Source organism: Vanacampus margaritifer, chromosome 18 (assembly GCF_051991255.1).
Source record: "Vanacampus margaritifer isolate UIUO_Vmar chromosome 18, RoL_Vmar_1.0, whole genome shotgun sequence".
Classification (NCBI taxonomy): domain Eukaryota; kingdom Metazoa; phylum Chordata; class Actinopteri; order Syngnathiformes; family Syngnathidae; genus Vanacampus; species Vanacampus margaritifer.
The window spans coordinates 5,171,495-5,199,363 of record NC_135449.1 but is presented as its reverse complement, the minus strand read 5'-3'; the positions used below and the strand labels follow the sequence as shown (position 1 = coordinate 5,199,363).

Genomic DNA, 27,869 nt, shown 5'->3' with positions numbered 1-27,869 from the left:
TAGATTTTGATGGGAGGAGTTTGATGCCTCCGGGTTGGAGGGAGGGTATAGGTAGAGTCCTTCTCAACACCTTCCTTTGGCATCTTTTTTCACGGCCGCCTTTCCACGTGGACTGTCACACGGCTGGTGTGCATGAGGACGAGTATAGAGGAGCAGCCCGGGTCCGCCAACACCCCCCTCCGCCCCCCCTCCTTGTCGCCTTCCTCTTCCAAGCAGGGGACTTGTCTTAATATGGGATACGGCGACGTGGACGCGGGGGTCTCGCTGAGCCTCCCTTGAACAGGTATGCTAACTTTTTTTATTATTAAAATAATGAATCATATGCAGGCTGCTCAGTTTTAGGAAGTGCCATTTTAATGACGCATGTCTGGCTGGATCAAATGCGATTATAGGCCATTTATGACCCACGATCCATAGGTTTCCCACCAATGCTCGAAATGAACGCGAGCGGACGGTAATGCGCATTTGTCGCAAGAAAATAAAAGCCGCGCTTAAAACGGATCAAAACGAAATCCCACTGTTCATAAAAATACAAGCAAAGTCAAATCAGATTGTTATTGTATGCAGAAAATGACATTATGAAATGTGTACGTCCCTATCATTCTTGACGTTACTTTCTTTTTTGCCTTTGCATGCCCCCGTGCAGCCGCCCGTCCCCACGTTTGCCCCCCGACTGCTCCCGACGGAAAAGATGTCTCGTTTGGAGAGAGACGTGGCCGCAGCATCTCCGGAGGTATGCTTATTTTTGCCACTATATATTTTATTTTTTAATACATGTGTACGTTTTACATGGAGCATGCTGCTGCAACTTCAGCACCCGGAACAGCTCCTACAGTCTATCCTACAATAATTAAGTGTACAGTACTTCCTCTAATGCAGTGATTACGAGCAACTAATAATGCCGGCAATGTATAGGGACAGGCAGGATCATTAAAATGTTCTTTCATTAGACAGAAGAAAGTACATCATTAAACTGTTAATTCACTTTTTGTGACATTTGAGATTTTTCCCCATGTGTGCTGCGGCTCAATAAAATCCCAATTAAAATATATTTTAAATTAAAATATTTAATAGAATGAGATAGCTAAATAAGGTAATTAAAAAAAAATTACAACAACAAAAAAGTACACTAAAACCACATAACTATGCATAATTCTTGTATTGATCTTATTGGAGAATGCAAGCGTAACAAGTTGTCATCATCCAATCATTTGATCGGAAATGTGGGCCAATCACGGGATTTTTCAGCTAATCGGTATAGTTTAAAAAAAAGAAAGGATTTTTTGAATTATTTCATTTTTAAAGTCAAGAAAAAAATATTTTATTTACTTAACTCATTCACTGCCATTGACGGCTAAAAACGTCAAAAATTAATTTGAACTATTTCTATTAGTTTAACATTTTTTTCCCTCTTTTGTTAACAAGAGTATGAAGAGCTAGATTTTTTTTTATTGTACATTTAGAACAGATATGAAATTTGCGATTAATCGTGAGTTAACTAGTGAAGTCCTGCGATCAATTACGATTCAAATTTTAATCACCTGACGCCCCAAATTTTTAATAATCTTTTCTTTTCTTTAAAAAAAAAAATGCACTCACTGCCATTGACGGCTATAAACGTCGAAAATTCATTTGAACTATTTCTATAAGTTTAATTTTTTTTCCCACTTTTGTTAACAAGAGTATGAAAACCTAGAATTTATTTTTCACTGTACATTTAGAACAGATATGAAATTTGCGATTAATCGTGAGTTAACTAGTGAAGTCATACATAAAACATTTTAATTGCCTGTCGCCTCTAATTTTTAATAATCTTTTTTTTTTTTATGAATTTATGGCAGTGAATGAGTTAATTGGAACCATTTGAAGTTATGTTGGGCTAACATTGTTCAGAACAATAAAAAATAAAAAACAATTTGGATGTGCTCATTCTTTCTTCATAATGCATTGCCGAGAGGTTGGATCGAGTCTCGATATCGTCAGATTAAAAAAAAAATAATAAAAATTGTGATCGGGACATCTCTAGTTGGTTGTGTTGTTAAAAAGCAGAAAAAGAAGAAGACCCATTTATGACAATACCTTGAGCGTTAGATCCAATGCATGGGTCAGCCCTAACAGCTGGTCGCCCACGGCAACCGCATGCAAATGATCAAACATCAGACAGAAAAGATCATTCATTTGCATATAACCGTGTTTTTTTTTCAAAGAAGACTATATTCGTATATACAGTATTCCCCCATAGGGTGTTGGAGTTTATCGCCTAATCGGCCTTGAAGCATTAACAATCAATTATTAACTGTCTAATAATTAACGCGTAAAACGCACCCCTCTTTCATCCATCTCACTAATGAACAATCACTGGAAGAAGGCAATGAGGGGGTGATGACATTTCACAGCTGTTCTGCTGTAATCAAACTGGTGGCGCTTTCCCGTATGATTATATATCAGGGGTTGCCCAAGGTTCCCGTGCCCCCGCTGAAGCAAACCCTGGACACCTACCTGAAGTGCGTACGGCATCTGGTGAAGGACGAGCAGTTCCGCAAAACCCGGGCCATCGTGGAGAAGTTCGGGGCGCCCGGCGGCGTCGGCGAGGTTCTGCAGAAGAAGCTTCTGGAGAGGCGGGACAAGATGGAAAACTGGGTATAAATGAGGGGTGGGACACAATGTGGATATTTGTTTGTTTTTTTTAATGATGCAGTATGAAAATGTCCACATTACAGCTGCTGGATGTTCACTTATTAGGGGTGAATAGTATGCTTTAAAAAAGGTTCATCTTTTCTTTTTAGGAAAGTGCAACATCATTAGTTTTCTTCATTTTAGGAGACAACAGTGGCTCTTTAGCCAATTAGACTCCAGATGACATCATAGTTGGTCAAAGCTTAGGTAACGAGCAATCAGGGCTCACCTGTTCCGAGTTTGCTCATGTGATTGTCACAAGCTGAGCCGTGATTGGTCATTACCCGAGTCTTGAGCAACTGTGATGTCATCATCTTCAGTCGACAGCAAAAGTGGCAAAATGGCCGTCCCTGAGATGGATCAAAACGGGTGGACTTTGCCGTTCATCTCATATTCCGCTAATGCAATATTAATCACAATGCCGTGTTTATTTTATATTATCATCACAATTTTTTTTGGGAGGGGGTTGACTTCCATTTTTTACCAAACAGATTTCAAATTTGTCTTCCCAAGATGGTCCTCGATGACATAATTTTTCCGTCCTCAGGTTGGTGAGAGCAAGCATCTGTAGCATGAGAATGATGTGTATTAATTTTTTTTTTTGGGGGGGGGGGTCAAGCTATCATATAGTGTAAATATTAATGGTGAACTGCTCCACAAGAAGTACATTTATATTTTATTAATGGTTTCTATAACGCCGACAGGATAGCGGTGACATTATGAGGAGGATTAAGATGAATAACAGTGACGGTAAAAAGGACACGCTTGGGAAAAAAATGAACATTATACCTTTAGGGGTACAATGACTTGTCAGTGGCGCGTTATTCCTTAAATGAGCTGCTGTTGAACCCTTGATGCTTGACTTTTCCGTCCTGAAAAAGACACGAAACAGTTAACAATTCATCAGAAAAATTCGCCAAAGACACAGATTGACTCAAAATCGCACCGCTAGTATTTAAGCATCTCCCTAAAGCGTTGCATTCAACTTTGCTTTAGTCCTTAGCAGCAGCCATCTGTATTGAATCTATCGATTTAGCCAATTAGCCAGGGGCCATTTTGCATCAATTAGCCCGAACACGTTCCCTATTTATTACCTAAAATGATAGATTCATGTAATGAGCCTGAAAAAGGACAAGTAAATAAGATTTATTCGAGGCTCTATTTGTTGTTGCTGCCTCGATATCTCTTAAGAGACTCTGGGTGACAGGTCGCAACTCAGCCAGCTCGGGGATATCCATCACGGCGCCCACTCCGGCTGGGCCGCACCCACGCTCCTTTCACATCCAGCAGGAATGCGCTAAATGGGGTTTTTACTTGACTGCACTCATACTTCCACTCTGAACATAATCCCTCCAGTCAAAAGTCACTTTTTTTTCTCTTTTTTTTTTTTTTTACACAAATCATCCAGGTGTACGACTACTGGCTAGACGACATGTATCTGAGCAACAGGTTGGCCCTACCGGTCAACTCCAGTCCCGCCATGGTGTTTCCAAAGCAGACGTTTAAAGATCACAAGGATGCACTCAGGTGGGCGGTGCAGTTTTATTTCCACTTTTTCTTAACATAAAACGACTTTGAAAACATCCACACAGAATGTTTACGCCCTGCAGTTATAGTCGGGGTTACTATAGGGGAGTGTCGTTTAAATCTCAAGGTATCGTTTCAATAGGGCGACCATATTTAGATTTTGGATGAAAAAATGAGGACACTCATGCCCAGCCTTGAATTATGTAAATACTCAAGGTTTACTATTTTACCGTATGCCTCTTAAATCTTACTTGACAAATGAATAGGTAATGACATAACGTTCTAAAACCAACCTTTTTTTTACTCCCGCGATCGTCTTTATTTTTTAACGGTGCGGAGGAGTGGGGATCGAATCCCCGCCGTGACCACGTCTACGGTTTGGGAGCGCAGAGCACTACCTGTAAGCAAAAAAATTCTGGGCTACCGGCGCAGATTATGGCCACATTTGAATACTCAGGAAGTGAGGTAAGAAGGAAAATTGACCTGCTTTTTTTATCTTAAAAAAAAAAAATCTAATAGATCAGGGACACTTGGGGGATGGAGAACATAACTCGCATTTTATTAGACCAGAGGAGGGATCAAAGGAAAGAAAGATGAAATAAAATGAAATCCACCACCTACCACCCAAAGAGTTACAAAACCAGAATCTTTCACCAACCCTTACTTGACAAATGAATAGGTAATGACATAACGTTCTAAGACCAACCTTTTTTTTACTCCCGCGATCGTCTTTTTCTTTTTCTTTATTGTTTAACGGTGTGGAGGAGTGGGGATCGAACCAGAGCGCTACCCGTGAGCAAAAAATTCTGGGCTACTGGCGCAGATTATGGCCACATTTGAATACTCAAGAAGTGAAGTACGAAGGAAAGCTGACCTGCTTTGTTTTATCTTAAAAAAAAAACTAATATGACCTGCTTTGTTTTATCTTAAAAAAAAAAACTAATATAACAGGGACACTTGGATGTAGAACATAACTCGCATTTTCCCTTGATGTTCTTACAAAGTCTTTGGTTTAGTACATGATACTTGCTTCTTTCCTTAGACCAGAGGAAGGATCAAAGGAAAGAAAGATGAAATAAAGTGAAATCCACCACCTACCACCCAAAGAGTTACAAAACCAGAATCTTTCGCCAACCCCAGAAACATCTCAAATCCAACAGATTAGGGAGACCTCAAGCGACCAGAGGAAAGACTAAAGCGGGAGAAGCAAATTGTGTTTGAATTTCAGTAGATGCTGGTGTGGTGGATCTAGCATGCGTGAGAACCTCCACCAAAGAGGGGAGCCATCGACCTCGGCCCGACTAGGCAAGCACAGCCACCCAGTGCCCCCCCCCCCCGGGGCCTCCCAGGCTGCGGCAGCACCAGGGCAGACATACTTCTTTAATCAACACTTAAGCTCCAAAATGACATCGGCCTAAGTGTGGATTCAAACCGCAAGAAATGGAAAACATCCTTGCCAAATCGCCATTTAGCTTTTGACAGCTTTGATGCACTAACTGAATATTTCCAGAGCACCACAAGCAGCTGCTACGATCCACTGCCACAGATACTTATTAAATTGGGAGTGACAAGGCTAAGCTCCCCGCCGAGACCGCTAGTCAGGCCTCATTTAGGGGTGTGGTGCTCAGCGGACGCCCCCCTTTGCATTGATCTGCTTTCAGAACGTAATAACGCACAAGACGAATGACTAGCAGGATAACGGCTGACAAGCCTCAGTGTTTCCCCTCGTTGCCTCCGTCGCCCACTCGCACAAACACAGATGCGCGCATGCGAGCTTTCCCTCTCCAGCCCGGTAATGTCCGCTAATGTGATTACCGCCGGTCCTTAAAGAGGCGGGAGTGCACCTCATCACGATTGCTGGTCAGAAGACGTTCTGTGCCTTCAGCAAAAGCCTTAACTTTTTTTTTTTTTTTTCCCTGGAGAGCTCAGTATTGTTCATTCGGTCATTTTCACGATTTGACATGTCATCATCATTGCTCTCTCTTTTTTTTTTTTTTTGTGGGTGAGTATGTGTATGTGTGTGCGTGCGTGCGAGTGTGTGTGTATTCATTAGTTCACCTAAAACCTATTAAAAAATCCCATACCGTTCACCAAAACCAAACACTTCCAGCCAGAGTCGTGAGGCCGTCAGGAGACCCGAGGAAGGACTAAAGAAAAGAAAGGAAAGTGAAATCCAGCACCGACCAGACACCACCCACCAGGCCACCAACCAGAGTCCTTCACCAACCCCAGAGACATCTAAATTCCTTAACTAAAGCCTTAACTTTCTAATTGGGACTCGTTTCAGATACGCTGCCCGTCTTATTCGAGGTGTGTTGGAGTACAAGGCCCTCATTGATGCGTAAGTCGCCCGAAACCTCATCGGCGCAAGCCATGATGAAATTATGAAGCGAGCATTAACCAGGGATGTGATTTGACCAAAGTGAAATTATCTGAAAATTTAGCCGGGGGTCTGGGGGCCGCTGGCACCCAGCTAGGTCCAGGGAGCCCCCCGGAGCTCATGGGTTTTCCGTATTTTTAAGTACTTTCAATGCACTCACATGACAAAGAAATAGACAAAACAACAGCATCAATTTTCAATGTATATTGAACTATCCCATATAAAATGGCAGTTTTAGTCAACTCAAAATCAGTCACATTCAAAAACATTGGACTGCCTTTGCTTTTAAAAACTATCACTGAGAATATCATCATATCTAACTAATGTGATTACTAAGTTAACACATAAATAATGTTGAAGAGTTCAAATTTCATGAACAAATAATTGTATCATGACCAAATGAAAAGTAACTCATATTAGAGCATACCACAAATGTCTTTGTTATAGCAGAAGATGTTATCTGTCGGAGTCATGTGCATACACAATGAACTATTTAAAAAAAAAAAAAAAAAAAAAAAAAAAACGGATTTTTTTTTGGAGGGGGGGGGGTAAAAAAAAGCGGAATTCCGCGAATTAGCGGAAAAATCACATCCCTGATTAACACGTGTGCTTTGCTACTCCGTGTCTCGCAGGCGAGCGCTCCCAGTGGAGTTCGCCCGAGGCCAGCTGGCCGGGACCCCTCTGTGCATGGAGCAGTACTCCCGCATGTTTACCTCGTACCGCTACCCGGGCCTGAAGACAGACACGCTTAAGGTCCGCGTGAACGCAGCAGCCTCCGCGGCATCGGAGCACATCATCGTGGCGTGCAAGAACCAGGTCAGGTCGCTAACATTCGTGGCGTGGGGTGAGACAAACTGTGCGGCCATCGAATTGCATCAATGTGCATGCACGGGAACACAGGAGAGACCAACAGATCCCCAGAGATCCAAAGATCCAGAATGATCTTTCAAAACTAACAGCACAATGGTTGGCTAAGGAGCTAATGAATTAATTACACCCTCAACATTGCTCCTCGTGTTAAATGTGAGCTATTAAGAAGGTTTCGATCCCCACTTGGGGGCAGGCAGGTGATTTAAGAGTGCAATCCCTTGCTTCATTCTCCAAAAAAAAAATTGTACCAAGTCAGCCAGTTTTCACCCAAATTAAAGTCGCTTGTACTGCTGGAGTGCTTTGACAGTTTGGGTTTTCAGAATAAAGTGTTGGGATCTTAAATCAGGTAGAGCAGAGTCAGGGATTTTATCTGGCTATGTTTCTGACAAGCATCAAATCTGCAGCACACGAGGGCCCGCCCCCTCGGAGATATCGTCAGCTAACTGAATTACAACTGATTAAATCTGCCACTTTGTCTGAGAGCTTCCGTGAGTCGCGTCGTTACCTAAATATAGCACAGGAGACCGATTTGCGGTACGTTACACTTTCAGCAAAAACGGAACAACAAACTGGGATTGTTAAGAAACGTGTAATTTCTGCTTGTCTACTTTTCTCGTCACAGTTTTTCGCATTGGACGTAGTCACCAACAACAAGTCACTCAACGAGACCGAGATCTTATCCCAATTGGAGAAAATTATGTCGATGGCAGGAAACGCTGAAGAGAAATGTCCTCCTTTTGGCATCCTGACATCCGATGGCCGAACAGAATGGGCGCGAGCCCGAGATATTCTCGCAAAAGGTGCAAATATCAAAACATTTTTGAAAGAAAATTCAAGCGCGTGCTAAGTGCTAACAACGATGTCTCTCTTCCAGATCAAACCAACAAAGACTCTCTGGCCCTGATAGAGACCTGCCTGTGCGTGTTATGCCTGGATGAGGCCAGTGGGACGAAGCCCACCGATACCAACCGGGCCCTGCTGATGCTCCATGGCGGCGGGTGGGAAAAGAACGGCGCAAATCGCTGGTATGACAAATCGATGCAGGTAAGGCCGATGACACATTCGCTGTCTGTAAATATAGTTTGGCTGATAAGCTAATAAATGCTCTCAATCTTAAGTTTGTCGTAGGACTGGACGGAATATGCGGAGTGGTGTGCGAGCATTCCGCGTTTGAGGGTGTGGTTCTGGTGCAATGTTCCGAGTATTTGACAAAGCACATGTAAGTTGATGCCGAGAAAGACTACATCAAATCTTGAATATAAACTAGAAAAATTCCCGCGGAAATTATTATTTTTTTTTTTTACAGGAGAGCTCAGTATTGTTCATTCGATTTGACATCATCATTGCTCTCCTTTTTTTTTTTTTTTTTTAAAAACCCAACAAATCAATTAAAAAAAATTTAATGTTTTTTTTTTAAATACATATACATTTATATATACATATACACACATATATATATATATATATATATATATATATATATATATATATACTTTTTTTTTGTATGAGGGTGAGTATGTGTATGTGCGTGTGTGTGTGTGTGTGCGTGCGTGCGTGCGAGCGTGTGTGTATTCATCAGTTCACCTAAAGCCCATTAAAAAAAATCCCATACTATTAATATAATATAATAATAAATTGCCAAATGCAGAAACATCAATGTAAATTATCACGATGTAGTGGCTCTCGCGGAAATTTTGAATGGGATTGCTGACTCTTTGGTAATGAGCTGAACAGTTTAAAATTTAAACAACTGGAATCGGTCAAGAAATGTGGAAGTTAACCATAATCTAAAAATATGTCACTGTCACTTTAACAACGCACACCCATTTTTGACTTGGAGCCGTCACGCGCCCCACATTCCATTGAGATTCTATGAGAGAGGCACCCCTTGAACAAAAGCCTCTCACGACTTAACGGTTCAAGATACAGATTCAAGAAATGGCTCGTTAGAACGGCAAGGGTTTGGGGAACACGAGCATGTTCACATTTTTTTTAATCGGATGAAAAATGACCAAATGAGAGCAGGTTGAAAACTTATGATTTATCAGAAATGAAGAGCGAAAGGCGCCTGAATTTAACATGGCAGAGATAGGCGAGTTGGTCCGACTTGTCCGAGCTTAAAGGGAAAATAAAGGTACTAAATGACACCTTAGCCAAATAAAAGTTAGTTTGTCTGAAAGAAGACACTCGTGACTACAAAATGTGAGAATTTGACGTCTAGTGAGAAAAGATTGTGGCCATGGTGACAACTTGAAGTGAAACTTTTGGCAAGAGATTTGTTGCTTCCCGGCACTCTGGCTAATTGCTAAAACAGAGTGTGTTAAAATGCTATATGACTCACTGTCTTTGAACCCGCACAGAGGGGAGAGCTTTCATTCCTTAAAAAAAATTTCGACACTGAGCTAAAGATGGGAAAAATTCCTACAAAATTAGCTAAAATTCGTATCGGTCGGATAACGTATGCGTGCACAGCGTGTCTTGGAAAAAGGTGCTTGATGTGTGATTTTGTCTTTCCATTTCCCATTCATTCCTATGGCACTTTTTGGGGTATTGCGTCGCCGTGGTAAGTGGGAATTCCTAGAAAAATAATGCCGCACCGAGTCAGATCGAGCCGCATCGTTTGATACCGCATTTGTCCCGGTGCGATCTACGGTACGGGCCGCATTTTTGCGGAAAAATCCGTGGAAGATGACATAATAACCGCAATAAACCCATTTTTGTAGGATAGTAATATGTGCTGCTTGCTTGCTACGCTCAGCAGTCCCATAATAAAAGGTTTTGTTCTTCTGAAAAGAGCGAGGACCGCATTAGAGGCTGTGAAACCGGCAAGTAGTCGAAAGCTTGCGGCCCCAAGAAGACTCTTATGGAAATGTAACGCTCAAATCCAGGGACTCATTGTCGACTCCGGAGAGCGACTTCAGAGGTGAACCATCAAGGATGCTCCCCCCCCCCCCCCCCCCCAGTGGGGCAGGTATTAAACCGTGCGTCTTGCTGGTTTCCCTCCAGGCTGGTGAAAAATCTGGACATGGACGTTTTCACATTCAAATGTTATGGAAAAGAATTGATCAAGAAGCAAAAAATGAGTCCGGACGCTTTTGTACAAGTGGCCCTACAGCTCGCCTTTTTCAAGTAAAGAATTCACTTCGGAATTATTGATCGCTGTGACGACGATGTTTGTGATGACTCATCTTGTGCACAGGTGCAACCGGAAGCTGGTTTCCACGTACGAGAGCGCCTCCATCAGGCGTTTCCGCGACGGGCGGGTGGATAACATTCGCTCCGCCACTGTTGAAGCTTTGGCTTTTGTCGAGTCCATGACGGATGAGAGGTCCGCTTACACAGTGAGCCATTTTTTTCTCGCAGATGTTTCATCATCCAGCACTCTCGTCAAAGAGTCGCAACACAACCAACACACAGAAAAAGATGATCCCCGCAGATATCCATTACAACAATGACATGATAACCTGCCTGTAATTGGTCTTTTTTTTCCCCCCGATTTTATTACAGGAAACTGAAAAAATGAAACGGCTGAGGGACGCAATAAATGCCCAGACGAATTATACAATTGCAGTAAGTGAAACAATGCATCAGCTAACGATTACTAGTTGCCAAACCGTCAATGAATCGCAGGCCGCAAAAAACAAATATTGTTTTCCAGATTGATACTTAACTCTTTGACTGCCAGACGTTTTCAGAAAAGAGATGCCGTGGGTGCCAGCCGATTTAAGCATTTTGACTGATCTTTCAAGGTCCACAGAAAATTATGTGTTTGGACTATGGAAACACACAAACTACCAAATGAAAGATTAAACTCTCATCTTTCATCAGAAAAAGTTTGTTTCTACCTTATTCCGTTTTTCAGTAATCAACAATAGAAAATGGTTAGTTTCACCTCTGTTTTGAAACAAACGTCTTTTAACGTCTTTGGCACTCCTCCATAGGATTTTACTAAACGTTATTTAACGTTTTTGGCAGTCAAAGAGTTAAGACTACCCAACTTGATTTAAAACTTCAAAATGTGTTAAGGCTATTACAGGAATGGCAATAGACAATCACCTCCTGGGACTCCTGAAGAGCGCCAAGGAACTCAATATGGAGCGTCCGGAGATCTTTTGCGATGAAACCTTTCTGGCTAGTAACCAATTCATCCTGTCTACGAGTCAGGTACGGTTATCGCTTCAGATCCAAGAAATGAGGTGGAATATTGAAGATCCAGTATTCATGATAGGAAGTGCTTCAGTTGTCCATCTCGTCTCCTTTGGTCCTCAGGTCCCGACCACGGTAGAAATGTTCTGTTGCTACGGTCCGGTGGTGCCCAACGGCTATGGTGCCTGCTACAACCCACAACCGGACCACATTGTCTTCTGCGTGTCCAGTTTCTGGGAGAGCACACAAACCAGCTCGGCTGTTTTTGTCAAAGCACTGAACGAGGGCCTGCTGGAAATCAGGGACCTTTGCGACGCTTGCGGCGCCGGCGCTGCGACCAAGATGGCGGACGGCCGCCAGGGTGGTAGCAAACCCAACAGGTCGGGGACATAGCTCTGGTCCAACTCAACCAATGTTAAAAAAATAATAATAATAAGATTGGTCTTGGTTGTCTGTGCAATATAGTTGATTTCCCCTCAAAATGCAAGGCTTGAACATCATCATGTGACGTTATGCGATTACTTTAACTGCTTGACTGGGCAGAGAAACCAGTTGGCAGCATTTAGGAAACCAAAGCCATGTTCTCCTCCTGTCAGAATGAGTGACTTGAGTTATAACGATGAATTGTACAGATACGGTATTAGCATAGTCATGGTTTTTAACTCTTTGACTGCCAGACGTTTTCAGAAAAGGGATGCCGTGGGTGCCAGCCGATTTAAGCATTTTGGCTGATCTTTCAAGGTCCACAGAAAATTATGTGTTTGGACTATGGAAACACACATACTACCAAATGAAAGATTGGACTCTCATCTTTCATCAGAAAAAAAAAGTTTGTTTCTACCTTATTTTTTTATTAAGTAATCAACAATAGAAAATGGTTAGTTTCACCTCTGTTTTGAAACAAACGTCTTTTAACGTCTTTGGCACTCCTCATTAGGATTTTACTAAACGTTATTTAACGTTTTTGGCAGTCAAAGAGATATACAGCGGTGGTGGCCATCTCTTGCCTTTTAATTTTTTAATTAATTTTTTTTCCCCGGAGAGCTCAGTATTGTTCATTCGGTAATTTTACCGATTTGACATGTCATCATCATAGCTCTCTTTATTTTTATTTTTTTTTTTTTCATCTCTGCCTTTTCAGGCATCAAATGCACAGCCCGTCATTGATATATTGATATATTATAGAGCGTATAGCAGGAAACGTGCTACATATACATTTCAATTTAGCGTGTTCCGTTCTGTTGAAAGAAGCCCTTTCGTGCCCTATTAAATGTGACGGAGTTCAGATGTGATGCTCAGCCTGATACTAAAGTTGCCAAAGATGCTGTGTGCGGATGAACGCGCTTTCCTGTAGATTTAGCTGACAGGATATAAATGAGTGTCAGTGTGGAGTCTTAAATTGTGTATGTTGGTGTGTTCTTGGATTATAGCAATAATAATACTTTTAAAGCAAGACATACAAGTACTGTGTGTGTGGTGAATGAGGCAAACCACTGTGTTCATGTGTACAGAAAAGACGTTATTTTTCTAGAGCTAGTTGTCGTAAAGTTGGGTCAATGTGCAATAATAATGTAACCGTGCCGTGAGGGTCTATGTGCAATTTATCACATTGTAATATTTATTCAGCAAGAGATCACATGCCAATTTTTTGATCGTTGTAATTATTAGAGCAATATTTTCAATTGTTACATATAGTGCTGATTGGAGTTTAATGTAATGTGTTTTAAGTGTTGTCATCCTGTTTACGTCGTACACTCGTACACATTTAATTTGCATTGTTTCTGTGCATACAATGTAGATTTATTACACCAATCAAGAAAAACAAAAGGCATGATTGTTTATTCCTATAGAGGAACCTGTAGTTTTATATGTCCAAAGCTTATAATGTGTGACAAAATATATTATTGTAAGAGTATGCAGGAAAAAAAAAATGCCTTAAGAAATGCAGAATCTATTTAACTCTTTGACTGCCAGACGTTTTCAGAAAAGGGATGCCGTGGGTGCCAGCCGATTTAAGCATTTTGACTGATCTTTTGACTGATCTTTCAAGGTCCACAGAAAATTATGTGTTTGGACTATGAAAAGACACATACTACCCAATGAAAGATTGGACTCTCATCTTTCATCAGAAAAAAAAAGTTTGTTTCTACCTTATTCCGTTTTTCAGTAATCAACAATAGAAAATGGTTAGTTTCACCTCCGTTTTGAAACAAACGTCTTTTAACGTCTTTGGCACTCCCTCCATAGGATTTTACTAAACGTTATTTAACGTTTTTGGCAGTCAAAGAGTTAATACTATATTTCAGCTGTACTAAGTAAACATATGTCTATTGGAGTGTTACATGTGGTGTTGCTGAGTGATGATTGAAAACTAAAGAATGTACTGTTTGCATTGCTGTATAGACGGAATAATAATATTATATTGTAACAGACGAGAACAAGTCAGTGATGAATGTGCAGCGATAGGTGAGGCGTTAGAGTATTTTCGTGAATATTATGTCATTCAAATGAGATATATCACATATGAATATTTTAGTCATAGAAGAAAAATAAAATGATTAAATGTTTTTTTTTTTTTTGTCATGAATTTTTGTGTGCTTGTCTGCCGTGTGCACTCTTGGTTAAGACTCCCAAAAATATTTAATGCCTTGCCCGGCCGGCTTCTATGGAGCGGTCCAACCGACTTTGGAGTCGTACACATCATTCATTTCCATAATCACGTCCTATTAATTAAACAACTCGGCGTGTTAATTGTTATTATCGTAGCTCATGCTGTGTTTTATCACTGCTCAACCAATAAAACAAACACAAAACAACAAGCCGGGTTGGAAGTGGATTTGCATAAAAGTACACAATTATTCACCGCGCCGCCGCCCATCCAGCAAACTGATTTGCATGCTCATATGAGAGACTTCGCGCAACGTACAGTCCGATGCTTAGAAGATGGATTTGGACGGCAATCCATTTCGCAGAGGACAAACGACTCCATCTTACACTTAATAAGCATCCATCCGTCTATTTCTCAGTGCCTTTCTAAAAAGGCAATAACTTGTCCTTCTTTGAGGGTGCAAAATAAAGGGGCAAGTCTTCTTGTCTGTTCTTGCAGAAAATCTCCCAAAAGAAGGATATCAAGAAGGGTACTTGAATGATTTCTGCAGTCGATATTCGGTTCGGGGTCTACTTCCACTTTTTAGTCACGGACAAATCACGCATTGAACGTCGTGACCTGAGGGATAAACATACTGTTCCTCTCACCTCTCACCGTTCAATCGCCGGCTGCGCACCTTCGAGTTTAATCGACAGAGCGTCAACCCAAGTCATCTTGCAGCCGACGCTAACGGCGACAACAGGGGAGGGGGGGGGGGAGTGGCAGTTGACATCTGGATCAATGGCGGATGCCCACCTGGAGACCCTCAACGCCAATAAACGCAGGCGAGTCTTACATGCCGCTATTGACTCAAAAGGCACCTTGTTTGCATCCAGCAAAAGGGCTGGACTTCAACCCCATAAAGAGGGTTGTACAAAATAAAGACAAAATGGGCGAACAAAATATCTTGAGACTAGAATTTGAAAAAAAAAAAATGCATAATAGCATATGCAGGGATGTGATTTGACCAAAGTGAAATTATCTGAAAATTTAGCCGGGGGTCTGGGGGCCGCTGGCACCCAGCTAGGTCCAGGGCAGTGCCCTGGTGGGGGGACAAGGGGGGCGGAGCCCCCCGGAGCTCATGGGTTTTCCGTGTTTTTAAGTACTTTCAATGCACTCACATGACAAAGAAATAGACAAAACAACAGCATCAATTTTCAATGTATATTGAACTATCCCATATAAAATGGCAGTTTTAGTCAACTCAAAATCAGTCGCATTCAAAAACATTGGACTGCCTTTGCTTTTAAAAACTATCACTGAGAATATCATCATATCTAACTAATGTGATTACTAAGTTAACACATAAATAATGTTGAAGAGTTCAAATTTCATGAACAAATAATTGTATCATGACCAAATGAAAAGTAACTCATATTAGAGCATACCACAAATGTCTTTGTTATAGCAGAAGATGTTATCTGTCGGAGTCATGTGCATACACAATGAACTACTAAAAAATAAAATAAAAAAAAAAATAAAAAAAAAATCGGATTTTTTTTTTGGGGGGGGGGGGGGGGGGGGATAAAAAAAGCGGAATTCCGCGAATTAGCGGAAAAATCACATCCCTGCATATGGGAATAATATTCAAAATATCCAGAACTATCCAATTCAGACGGTTCAACAACAATGATATGGCTTCCTGACATTTTGCCTCCCAAAATGTCCTTTTTGTCTTGTTTCTCCAATATTGACATTTAGGAGAAGAATTCAAAGAAAGTGCCGCTGCCATTGTCACAATCATTCAATTAGAGCCCAGCCTATATTATTAGAATGTCTGTTTTCACTCACAAAGGAATTCTGATAATAGCCGGTCTGGCATTTATGGGGCGGTGTGGGGGGGGGGGGGGAGCACGCCCAGCGCAGAAGCTGCATTTACAAACCATCTTGAAGTCTAATTGGGCAAGAAGTGAAGCCCCATTAAATGATATGCGACCATGAAAAAAATAGCACTTCATGAGGAAAACGCAGATTTTTACTGACAGACTCCTCTTGCGGTGTAATGAAAAACATACAATTCGGCATCATCGTTATTGAAACAACAGCTTTTCCATGTCTACGAATAAAACGATCAAAAGGACTCAATCACAATATGTTGAGAACACCTGCCATGGAAGACAACTTCAAACTCTTCAGTTGGCTGTCAGCATTTGCAGCTGTTGGGATTTGTTCTAATGAGCCTCCGGATGACAATATGACATCCATTCATCTCAAAGCAGACTTTTTCCATGACTCACTCCCTGAAAGTGCAGAATTTTTTTTGCCCCTAAACAACAATCCATCGCTGATGTAAGACGGGCCGCGCTACTGTAAACGTAGCAACTAGTTGGCACCCCAATGATTCATTCCGCGATTGGTGGATCAATAACCAATTTTAAGATAACCCGGTGGAAGAGGATCCAGATTGCGGCGGCCATATTTTTGCTGCGCGGTGTAAATCTCGGCCGGTGGAATGCGACGTTCCGGCCTGCCACGGCCGCCGCTCCTGGGAATGATTTATGCCCTCCTTGGTCCTGCGACACGTTATGCCTTGCCCGGCTCTCATCAAACGGACCTGAGCTAATTTAAGTGGCTCCGGAGAGAGAGGTTACGGACTGAAAAGTGCGGACGAGAAAGCGAGCGGGCAGAAGGTGTTGAGTCAACAAGTACAAAAAAAACAACTATCGTCATAATCACTTTTTTTTTTTTTTTCTGGAGAGCTCAGTATTGTTCATTCGGTAATTTTACAGACTTGACATATCATCATTGCTCTCCTTTTTTTTTTCTTTTCATAATCACTTCAATCAGTTACGAGAGGTCCGACGAAAGTAAAGATTAGTTTCAAGAGGTCAGACGCAAGTGTAGTTCTGACAAGGTAAACGGTTATGCCGGGCACTCATCCCTGACATTAGAGTCAATCATCCACAAAAGCACCACGAAGAGGCAGTCGCATAAATGCTCTCTTTGCATCAGCGTAACAAGCGTTAACCCAACCCGCCAGCCTCCGTGAGCGGATGCGAGGCGACAGTGCGGAGAAAAAAGTTCGATGGGATGAATTCATTAGGAGCGCCGCCGCGCTCCTCGCAGAACCCGTCTCGGGTAACAGGGAGAAAATTCATGCGCTGGCCATGGCTTGTGAAGGGGACGTCTTATCAGGGTTGACAAGTGAAAAGCGCCACCAGGCAGCTAATAGCGACGCTTGTCACGGGGTAAATAAAAAGGCATGAGTTTGCATGCATGCATGCTAGTTGGTCCGAGCCGCTTTTCCAGATGCGAGATGGCGTGAGTGTTGGCGTTCCGAATGGGGGTTGACTGAGGAGAGTCAAAGAGGTGCGCTTCAGCAAATACTCCATCCCGAGAGGCCATTTGTCCTCATATCGTCGCCCCTGAGGAGCTACGATGTGACAAAAAAAGAGGGCCCCCTTGAGTCCGCAGCTGCCAGTTACTACTCTCCGAGGTCTTGAAATTCAGGCGCATACCGCACCAAATGCTCGACTTTTTTCGATCGGCTGTTATATCTGCAACAGTTGCTGAAAACCATTTGGTGACTGTTGGCATTTCATTAAACCTAGTGGATGAACGCCTCAACTGAACAACAGTTGGGTCAGATAAAACCCAACTATGGGTCAACTATGCGTCAAAAATGGACCGATTCCCTACTTGGGTCAATTTGACCCAATTTTCTGGGTTATTTTGCACCAGAAAAGAAAAACAAAAAAACTTTGTTGTTTTTTTTTGTATAAAACAATCAATAAAGTTGGGCCAGATCCTCTACTTGGGTCAATTTTACCCAATTTTCTGGGTTGTTTTGCACACACACACACACAAAAAAAAAAAGAATATCGGCCTTTTTGTATAAAACAACCAATAAAGTTGGGCCCGATCCGCTACTTGGGTTAATTTGACCCAACTTTCTGGGTTGTTTTGCCCCCCCCGCAAAAGTAATTTTGTATAAAACAACATAAAAAGTTGGGTCAGATCGTCTACTTGGGTTAATTTGACCCAAATCTGTGTCAAAAATTGGACCATTTTGTATAAAACATATATGGACAGGTGCATATATGTACTTGGGTCGTTTTGACCCAATTTTCTGGGTTATTTTGCACCAAAAAAGAAAAACTAAAAAAAAGTTGGGTTTTTTTTTTGTATAAGTTGGGCCAGATCCTCTACTTGGGTCAATTTTACCCAATTTTCTGGGTTGTTTTGCACACACACACAAAAAAGAATATCGGTCTTTTTGTATAAAACAACCAATAAAGTTGGGCCAGATCCTCTACTTGGGTTAATTTGACCCAACTTTCTGGGTTGTTTTGCCCCCCAAAAAAGAGAGTAATTTTGTATAAAACAACATAGAAAGTTGGGTCAGATCGTCTACTTGGGTCAATTTGACCCAAATCTGTGTCAAAAATTGGGCCATTTTGTATAAAACATATATGCACAGGTGCATATATGTACTTGGGTCGATTTGACCCAATTTTCTGGGTTATTTTGCACCAAAAAAGAAAAACAAAAAAAAGTTGGGTTTTTTTGTATAAGTTGGGCCAGATCCTCTACTTGGGTCAATTTTACCCAATTTTCTGGGTTGTTTTGCACACACACACAAAAAAGAATATCGGTCTTTTTGTATAAAATAACCAATAAAGTTGGGCCAGATCCTCTACTTGGGGTTAATTTGACCCAACTTTCTATGTTGTTTTGCCCCCCAAAAAAGAGAGTAATTTTGTATAAAACAACATAGAAAGTTGGGTCAGATCGTCTACTTGGGTCAATTTGACCCAAATCTGTGTCAAAAATTGGACCATTTTGTATAAAACAACCAAGAAAATTGGGTCAAATTGGATCAGTCCATTTTTTTTTAATCCATTATTGGGTTACTTTTGACAGAACTGTTTTTAGAGTGTTCAGTCAAGTCATTGTACCCCGATGATTTCAATCAACTCTGAAAGCTAATCCAAGAAAACGTGAAGATCATTTAAGGATTTTAGCTAATAACCCTCCTGATGAGGTAGAATAAGGGAAAATGGTCCCAGTTCATCACGTGGACTTCAATAAATTGAACCCAACCACTTAGTAGTCTAACTCGAGATATGATGAAACAGATTAAGAAAGTAATGAAGCACACAGCCAAAGTAAAAATCCTTCACAGGTTTGGCCCAGGTGCCGTCTGCCCATTCTTGAGCTCATTTATGTTTATTTACTTCCAGGGGGCTGTGAAGGTAGATGAAGCGGCAGCGGTGAGAAGCCAGCCGTGCCCAAACTAATGGTTCCCATCTTTAATGAGCGGCTGGGGAGCGCAATATCTGGTGACGGAGAGGATCTCTCAGCTGAGACTCTTGTCACAGAGGAGCGGCGGATCCTAAATCTTACCATTATGGCTACAGCCGGCGTGACAATATCTCACTCGGGAGACGCAACTTCAGCTTTTTTACGAGCGCTTGGGTAATTGAACAGCTGGAGTGTCTAATCCACTTATCCGTAAAGAAAGCGTATCCTAATAAAATGATGGGTGAAACCTCTTTAACCCCTCCCGCTTGGCTTTTCTCTCTTAGTTTGTCACAAAGATCTGTGTGCGGACCAGCGCCACTCGGCTGGGGAAAGATGGCGTTTTCAAGGAAACATGTGTCCCGGTGTAAATAAGCCTGTCTGATTAGACTCGGGTTCATATATAACCGCAGACAGGTTTTATGGCCCCTCAACGTCCACTTTTCAGAAAAACTGGCTCGCCCGACAGCTCTAGTATCCGCGCGGAGAAAAGACAAAACAACATATCGCAAAGTGACAAATATCCTTCTCGGCCACAGAAGAGGCCGGACATCGTTTAGTTGAGGGGAAAAATCCTTCAGTGGGTTTTCTCTAAAAGCCTTGAACTTTAGTTGAACTTTTCATGAATCCATGGGATCGTCGACTGTATATTTGGATTAAAAATGTTAACGTTTAAAATACCTGTGTCTGGAAATTAATCAAGTAACTCTTTTGTTCGGTGTGTATTTAAAAAAAAAAAAAAATCTGTGACGAAGCTGTTGTGAATTTTGATGGATTGTGACATCACAATTAGTCGAATTCACATTACGCTGCCCGCGCACTTTTCTTTATTAATGACTTGGCAGCTACGCTAGGCTCATTTTGAGCAGTGGCTTGGAAGCGCAATCCAGCACAATTATAAAGCAAGTAAAGTGACAGAACGCCATTAGTTATTCGTTATTTACATATTTCCTCCCATCTTCACTTCTTATCTTTGATCTCTGGGCACTTTTTCGCAAGTAGCTACTCTATTCCAGTCATTGTTTTTCATGTTTCTCGGACGGATTGAGCCTGTTCCTGTACTGCCCTATTCATTGTGGTAACAAAACTTCTATTGGCCCAAATGTGCGAGTAGGCGGGCTGAGCAATGGTTAATTTGCATATTAATACGCAAATTTTACCATGACTAAACAATTGGTGTTAAAAGTGAGCTATAACATTTGCACTTTACAATATTTTGACCAAGACATGTCACAGATATGCGATTAAAACACCTGGGATATTTTTATTGTCCATCCATCCATCCATTTTCTTGACCGCTTTTCCTCACAAGGGTCGCGGGGGTGCTGGAGCCTATCCCAGCTGGCTTGGGGCAGTAGGCAGGGTACACCCTGAACTGGTTGCCAGCCAATCACAGGGCACACAGAGAAAAACAAATTTTTATTATTTTTATTTTTAAAAATTTTATTTTTATTTTTATTTTTATTGTAATTTGCAAAAAAAAAAAAAAAAAAATCTCTCGTCTTTTCCTACCCAGGATGTCCAACAGCAGCATCAGTGGCGATTTTAAAGCAGGTTTTCTCCGTGCAACAATCAAACAGTTTCCTTTAGCTGTGAAACCTGTCAAGAGGCGCATGGCAAGGCCTGAGAGCAACTCATTTACTTCTGCCCTTTTGCCTTTATGGTCTCCAAATACATCCCGTCTAACATGTTAGGAAATGTGTGTGTGTGTGTGTGTGTGTGTGGGGGGGGGGGTCCGTTACATTGTGTGCTGTCACCCTAACCGTGACAGCTCCATAACAACCCTGATGAAAGGTGGAGCCGGAAGGTCCACCCTGCCAGAGATTTTCTTAGCAAAAAAAAAAAAAAGCACTCATGACACATTTAGACAGCGTTCCGCTATAAGAGACTCGCATATTGCCTAACCTTTTCCTGGTCTTGTTTTTGGTATTCTTCTTGATTATACTACTAATCAAAATTTAAAAAAAAAAAGTATTATGAAGACTTTCTTATGTATGCCTGTGTACTAATCTTTGCACAAGCCAAGTATTATAGTGCCTCAAATTCCAAAACAAAAGTAGTAGTACTCAATGGAGAAAAAAAACATGCAAGAGCAAACTGTGTGAAACTTCCACAAAACTCACGACCTCACTATCTCAGTTCAGCCAGCATCAAAACTATTTTGCTTCTCGGAGAAAAAATAAATAAAATAAAAAATGTTTTGCTTTTTCTTATGTCTTTGTGGTGGAAGAGTCCAATGCTAACATTAATAGCCACTAGTCTAGTGGCTATCTAGTTAACTAGATTGCCACCTGCTACTCAGCTCAGCTGCGACGCTTTCAAGGATGTAAAAGGTTTCAAGACAAAATTCAAGTTGTGTAAAAAAAAAAAAAAAAGAGAAGCAGGATCTTCCCAATCGACGCAGGAATTAAGATGAGATTTTTACCTTAGCTAACGACTGTTGCCATGTGTCGGCGCTAATCACGTCCTGATCAGCGCCAAAAAGGCTGTAAAATGTGGCCTTTGAAATGAGCGGGAAACATCTGCCTCTTGGCGGCTCCCAGACATCTGCTTGAGCACGGCGTGTCAAACATTAACGCCGCCGGCAATGTTTGCATTCGTCTCTACTATCACTACTACTCTTCAAATATTTAAAAGCTGCGTCCCTCTGACACGCTGCTAGAAGAAAACTTTGAACTGATTGCCAAGGTGTGGCATATATTTTTCTCTTTTTTAAAAAAAAAAAAGAGAAATTGCGACGGGTCTTGCGCGGACGCCGAACAGATGGTGTTATCTGCAGCAACTCCGTGTGTGGAAGGAGCAACACGTGTGCAATTAGATGCCTTAGGAGATGCCTTCAGTTCAAAAACAGGAAGTGTGCAGCAATCCGCCGTGTGCGGCAAACATCAATAGTTAATTTCTGGTGAATTGGGAGAATTTGACATGCTGGATGCTAATACGGGGTATAAGGAAATAAGATAATAATGTGGTCAGCAGTATGTGGGTACAGTTTCTAAATTAAGTGGTAATACAGGGATGTGATTTGACCAAAGTGAAATTATCTGAAAATTTAGCCGGGGGTCTGGGGGCCGCTGGCACCCAGCTAGGTCCAGAGCTCATGGGTTTTCCATGTTTTTAAGTACTTTCAATGCACTCACATGACAAAGAAATAGACAAAACAACAGCATAAATTTTCAATGTATATTGAACTATCCCATATAAAATGGCAGTTTTAGTCAACTCAAAATCAGTCACATTCAAAAACATTGGACTGCCTTTGCTTTTAAAAACTATCACTGAGAATATCATCATATCTAACTAATGTGATTACTAAGTTAACACATAAATAATGTTGAAGAGTTCAAATTTCATGAACAAATAATTGTATCATGACCAAATGAAAAGTAACTCATATTAGAGCATACCACAAATGTCTTTGTTATAGCAGAAGATGTTATCTGTCGGAGTCATGTGCATACACAATGAACTACTAAAAAAAAAAAAAATCAGATTTTTTTTTGGGGGGGATAAAAAAAAGCGGAATTCCGCTAATTAGCGGAAAAATCACATCCCTGGTAATACAATAATATGTTGACGAAAATACGAATAAGAAATAGAAAATGCTTGCAGTCATGTTAGTTACCATCGGGATCGTGCTCCACCTTACTGTTGGCCTTGCTCCATCTTTCACTCAGGGCAAGTCAGCATCAATCACATGACGCTACAATGATAGATTGGCAATCAAGGAATGCCGGGAACAAAAATAACTTCCCTCACTCAATCCTTGACCTTACAGAGACGGCCGTCAGTTTGGTTAAAAGCTACGGCTATCACATAAAAATGGATTTTCCCTTTCGGATCAATTGCCGTGGAAACACTGAACTAAAATGGCCAGAGCTGTCACTGATAAATAATGGCCAGGGTGGAGGATTTATGCCAAGTACCCCCTTTTGCACTACAAGAAGCTGATACTGAAGAGTGTTTGGCTGCAGGACATTCGTGCCACACACACAAAAAACAATGCAAGCAAGTTTTTATGGCTGGGAAAGGAAGCGCCTTTGGACGGGGAAGCATCTCAGCATGTAGAAAGCCGCGGGAGGGGACGCAATTACCATCAAACATTGGTGGCACTGCCTCTGCCGCGCCGCGCTCACAGGAAGTGGCCCGAGCGGTTAGGGTTCAGACACGCTCGCAGCTACAAGCGGCGTGACTCGGGGTCAGGGGGAGGCAATCTATTTCTTAACAGCACCATGACACTGTAAAACATCCCGGAAGTTGAACACTCGTTTCCCCAAAATTATTTTGAAGGGTTATTTGGAGAGTGATTAACCCCTTGGCGTTATTGTGACCCGCTTTTGGCTTTTTTTTTTCAAAATAAAATACTGGCCACGGGTTAAACTAATAAAGTGAATTTTGCTTCTCATGCAACAATCAGTGATGTGATTTGACCAAAGTGAAATTATCTGAAAATTTAGCCGGGGGTCTGGGGGCCGCTGGCACCCAGCTAGGTCCAGGAGCTCATGGGTTTTCCGTGTTTTTAAGTACTTTCAATGCACTCACATGACAAAGAAATAGACAAAACAACAGCATCAATTTTCAATGTATATTGAACTATCCCATATAAAATGGCAGTTTTAGTCAACTCAAAATCAGTCACATTCAAAAACATTGGACTGCCTTTGCTTTTAAAAACTATCACTGAGAATATCATCATATCTAACTAATGTGATTACTAAGTTAACACATAAATAATGTTGAAGAGTTCAAATTTCATGAACAAATAATTGTATCATGACCAAATGAAAAGTAACTCATATTAGAGCATACCACAAATGTCTTTGTTATAGCAGAAGATGTTATCTGTCGGAGTCATGTGCATACACAATGAACTACTATAAAAAAAAATCGGATTTTTTTTTTTTTGGGGGGGGAGATAAAAAAAAGCGGAATTCCGCGAATTAGCGGAAAAATCACATCCCTGAACAATGAAGCATTTTGGGAGTAATTGAGTGTGAATGCGGAAAAGTTGAATAAAAAAAAAAAAAATAGAAACATGGAATCATACTGAATCAGGTGGAAAGATAATTATGTTGAATGGTATTGACTGATGAGGAATACCAAACAAAAGTGCAAGTGTTAAAATGTGCATGTGAAATGGGGTATAGCAAAAAAAAGTCTTCTAAATTCTTTTCTATTTTCGATTTTAACACACATTAGCTGGACATCAACTAACTAAGATTCCTCTGAATAAATGCTAATTTGCACTCAAGTTGCAGATTTTTATAGTACCATCATGGTTTCCAAGAAAATAATGCTGTCGAGGAGCCCGCTGAATAATTTGTTAATTTGTAGAATCGTGACTGCAAATCCTATTTTCATCTTTAAGACCAAAACACGTGTAAACCGCAGCTCGCAGGGGTTCATCAAACATATCAATATTCATCTGATTACGCCTTTAATGTGCGGCCAGGAGCTTCTTGGCTACGGGGGGGAGTTTACGCTAATGATTAAAAAAAATGGGGGGTAAATAAGCGTAATTCATTCAAAGTAGGCCTTCATATTCATAAAGCTGCATTATGAGAGGTGACCTTCTTGCAAAAAGCTTCAAAAAGAATGTATTGATGAATGCTTAATGCATTTTATTCTCGACTGGGGTTCATTAATAAGCAATAAGACATACTGTACACTCAACTGAATAAAGATTGAAAGTAGTATTAAAACGCTAAGACTTATTGCAGCTGTTCTATTTTGGTTCAGATTTGGTCAAAACTGGATCAAAAAAAATTTGGCGTACTTGATTACTGCAGGTAGGCGATCAAAGGTCAAAGACACACCAGACTCACGAGCCGCAGATCAATGAGCAGGGACACCACCAACGGCGAGTTTTGAACTCACCAGGCTACAAAGAGACAGACGCACCCCTTGGAACGCCCACGCCCCCACCTGGAGCTCATGCTAGCAAACAGCCAGCTCATTTATTACCTTTGGGGGGGGCCGCCCATGGCGTCCATTTGGCACACGCTGCCGACATTGTTGATAACCTTTGGCAAATATTATTCAACCAATGTTGCTTTGTAAGTTGACATAACTGCTAATTAGGCATTTAGCATCGCATGAAGATAGGAAGTTGAAACTGTAATAAACTGCAAAAAAATGAGTTTATTTTTTTTACATTCTATTATTATATATTTTTATATAGAGTGCTATTTTTTCCTCATTAACTCATTCACTGCCATTGACGGCTATAAACGTCAAAAATTCATTTGAACTATTTCTATTAGTTTAAAAAAAAAAATCCCATTTTTGTTAACAAGAGTATGAAAACCTAGGATTTTTTTTGTACATTTAGAATAGATGTAAAATTTGTGAAGTCATGCGATTAATTACGATAAAATTAAGCGCCTGATGCCCCTAATTTTTAATAACCTTTTCTTTTTCTTTTTTAAACAAAAAATAGTTGTTTAATTTTTAATAATCTTTTTTTTTTATTTTTAGAAAAGATTATTAAAAATTAGGGGCGCCAGGCGATTAAAATTTTTAATCGTAATTAACTGCATTACTTCACTAGTTAACTCACAAATTTTATATCTGTTCTAATACAATAAAAAAAAAATTCTAGGTTTTCATACTCTTGTTACCAAAAGTGGGAAAAAATGTTAAACTAATAGAAATTGTTCAAATGAATTTTTGACGTCTATAGCCGTCAATGGCAGTGAATGAGTTAATATACACATTACAAAAAAATGATTTATTGGGCAGCCTGGAACCGATGAATGGAATTTCCGTTCATTTCAAAGTTCACCAAAACTAACCTGAATGGTTGACCCCGGTGCGAGGTGGATCCACAATTCTTGTGTTTTGAGTCATCTGAACCTGGTGATTGGAATGTTGCAGCCTTCACGTGGCCTTTGGTTTCCTTTCAGGTCTTGAGAGCTGCTCCTCGGCTCACAAAAAGCATAACCGAGTCACCGGTGCCATCCTGTCAACTTGTAACACTGGAAATCTGCACTGACCTCCGTGGGCCGGTTTTCTCTTCGTAAATCATCTGGTATCCGTCTACCATCCACGCCACCACGACTCTCTTTCAACCTTTCACAAATCCTGCAAAATATCGAAGTGTCAAGTCTACTTACCTCAACGGAGCCACGTTACTTTCACTGACCGGCGCTTACCTTTTGACTGCTTCTTCCACGATCCGCTCGTTACTTAACGAGGCGTCATGTACAGTTTATATAAGGGTGGGATGACCTTATTAAAAGATAAATGGCAAGGACGTCCATTTGCCTGCTCACAGTGACAGCACAGTACGAGTTGTCATTTTTTTTAATCAAATGGAAGAAATGTGTCAATTATAAATACAGGGAGTACAGTTCTGTTGTTACTAATCAATCAAGGATTTGTAAACAGCAGGGATATTTTCTCTGCTCTTCAAGTCCATACTTCCTCCCCCTGAGATGACTCCCAAGCGTTAGCTTCTAACTCGATTTCTGACAGCCAATTCAATTAGGCTGGATTTGTGTGGGTGTAAAAAAAAAAAAAAAAGACGGATGGCAATCTTTGTTTCAAAAAGCACACTTGTTGAATTGGCAAATTAGCAGCAAAATAAACACTGTCCAGACCGTTCGCACTAATCACCTCCTGTGGTTCATTCAGTTTTGGTAAATTCGTGTGAACTACCATTATTAAGTCAATTTGCTTTAACGGCAAAGTGAGAAGGGTTTCGATTGTGTACGTGTGTTTTCAGATTCCAAAGGCGCAGTGACTCATGGGTCAGCTGGCAGTAAGAGTCAACGGTGGGGACGTGTCTTCTGGCGGCAGTCACAGGGTAAGCGAGGAGGAGCCGACCTGTCTGTAGATGAAAGAGTAGAGGCTGACGTCAGGCCGCCGGGTGCCGCAGCCCCTGCAAACGTCACTGTGGTACTGGACAATGAGATCATACACCTCCCCTGCAATGAAAACAAAAAAAAATTAAAAAGCAGAAAAAAAATATTCTTTACAACAATATGTTCTATGCAGCTCCACTAGTCTAAACACGGTATTTTGATTAATATTACGTTTTTGGAATATGAGTTAAGCAGCAAAATCCTCACGGGGGCGGCCATTTTGCCACTTGCTGTCAACTAACTGAAAATCAGCTTCAGAAAACAGGTGAGGTGAATCACAAAGTGCCACAGAATAGAAAATGGTTTAGTCCCATCATTGTATGTTATTAGAAAAAGTATTAAGTGAGCTTTTAACATGCGGACACAAATTAACAATTAAGATGGTGTTGTACAGACATTGAATTTTGATCCAAGTAAGGAGCAATTCATTTTATTTAAATCGGGGGCCAAGTGAGAGCAGTGGCCTAATGTATAGCCCAGATGGTCATCATAATTTCAATCAAATGAGTCAGGTGGACAT

The 27,869-nt window shown here is 41.0% G+C and overlaps 2 protein-coding genes across 3 annotated transcripts in view; one reads left to right on the top strand and one right to left on the bottom strand.

Moving 5' to 3' along the window:
- LOC144037942 (poly(ADP-ribose) glycohydrolase) overlaps positions 1-27,869 on the bottom strand; it is a 55,818-nt gene that overhangs the window by 8,322 nt on the left and 19,627 nt on the right. Inside the window, exons 17-20 of one of the 2 annotated variants that reach the window (XM_077549834.1) lie at positions 27,312-27,412; positions 26,279-26,567; positions 3,466-3,548; positions 2,500-2,610 (exon numbers count right to left, since the gene is read on the bottom strand). In XM_077549834.1, the coding sequence (XP_077405960.1) occupies positions 26,559-26,567; positions 27,312-27,412 (110 nt within the window). In that variant the 3' untranslated portion in view covers positions 2,500-2,610; positions 3,466-3,548; positions 26,279-26,558. Of the gene's footprint in view, positions 1-2,499; positions 2,611-3,465; positions 3,549-26,278; positions 26,568-26,771; positions 27,413-27,869 lie in introns of those variants that run through there. The other variant, XM_077549833.1, reaches the window with a different exon arrangement.
- chatb (choline O-acetyltransferase b) lies at positions 59-14,166 on the top strand. Its single transcript, XM_077549839.1, has 15 exons — positions 59-283; positions 647-733; positions 2,449-2,640; positions 4,085-4,203; positions 6,491-6,544; positions 7,216-7,399; positions 8,076-8,253; positions 8,328-8,497; positions 8,572-8,672; positions 10,248-10,376; positions 10,460-10,582; positions 10,653-10,794; positions 10,961-11,023; positions 11,480-11,617; positions 11,723-14,166. Exons 2-15 carry the CDS (start codon positions 692-694, stop codon positions 11,990-11,992), a joined length of 1,905 nt encoding a protein of 634 aa, XP_077405965.1. The 5' UTR covers positions 59-283; positions 647-691; the 3' UTR covers positions 11,993-14,166.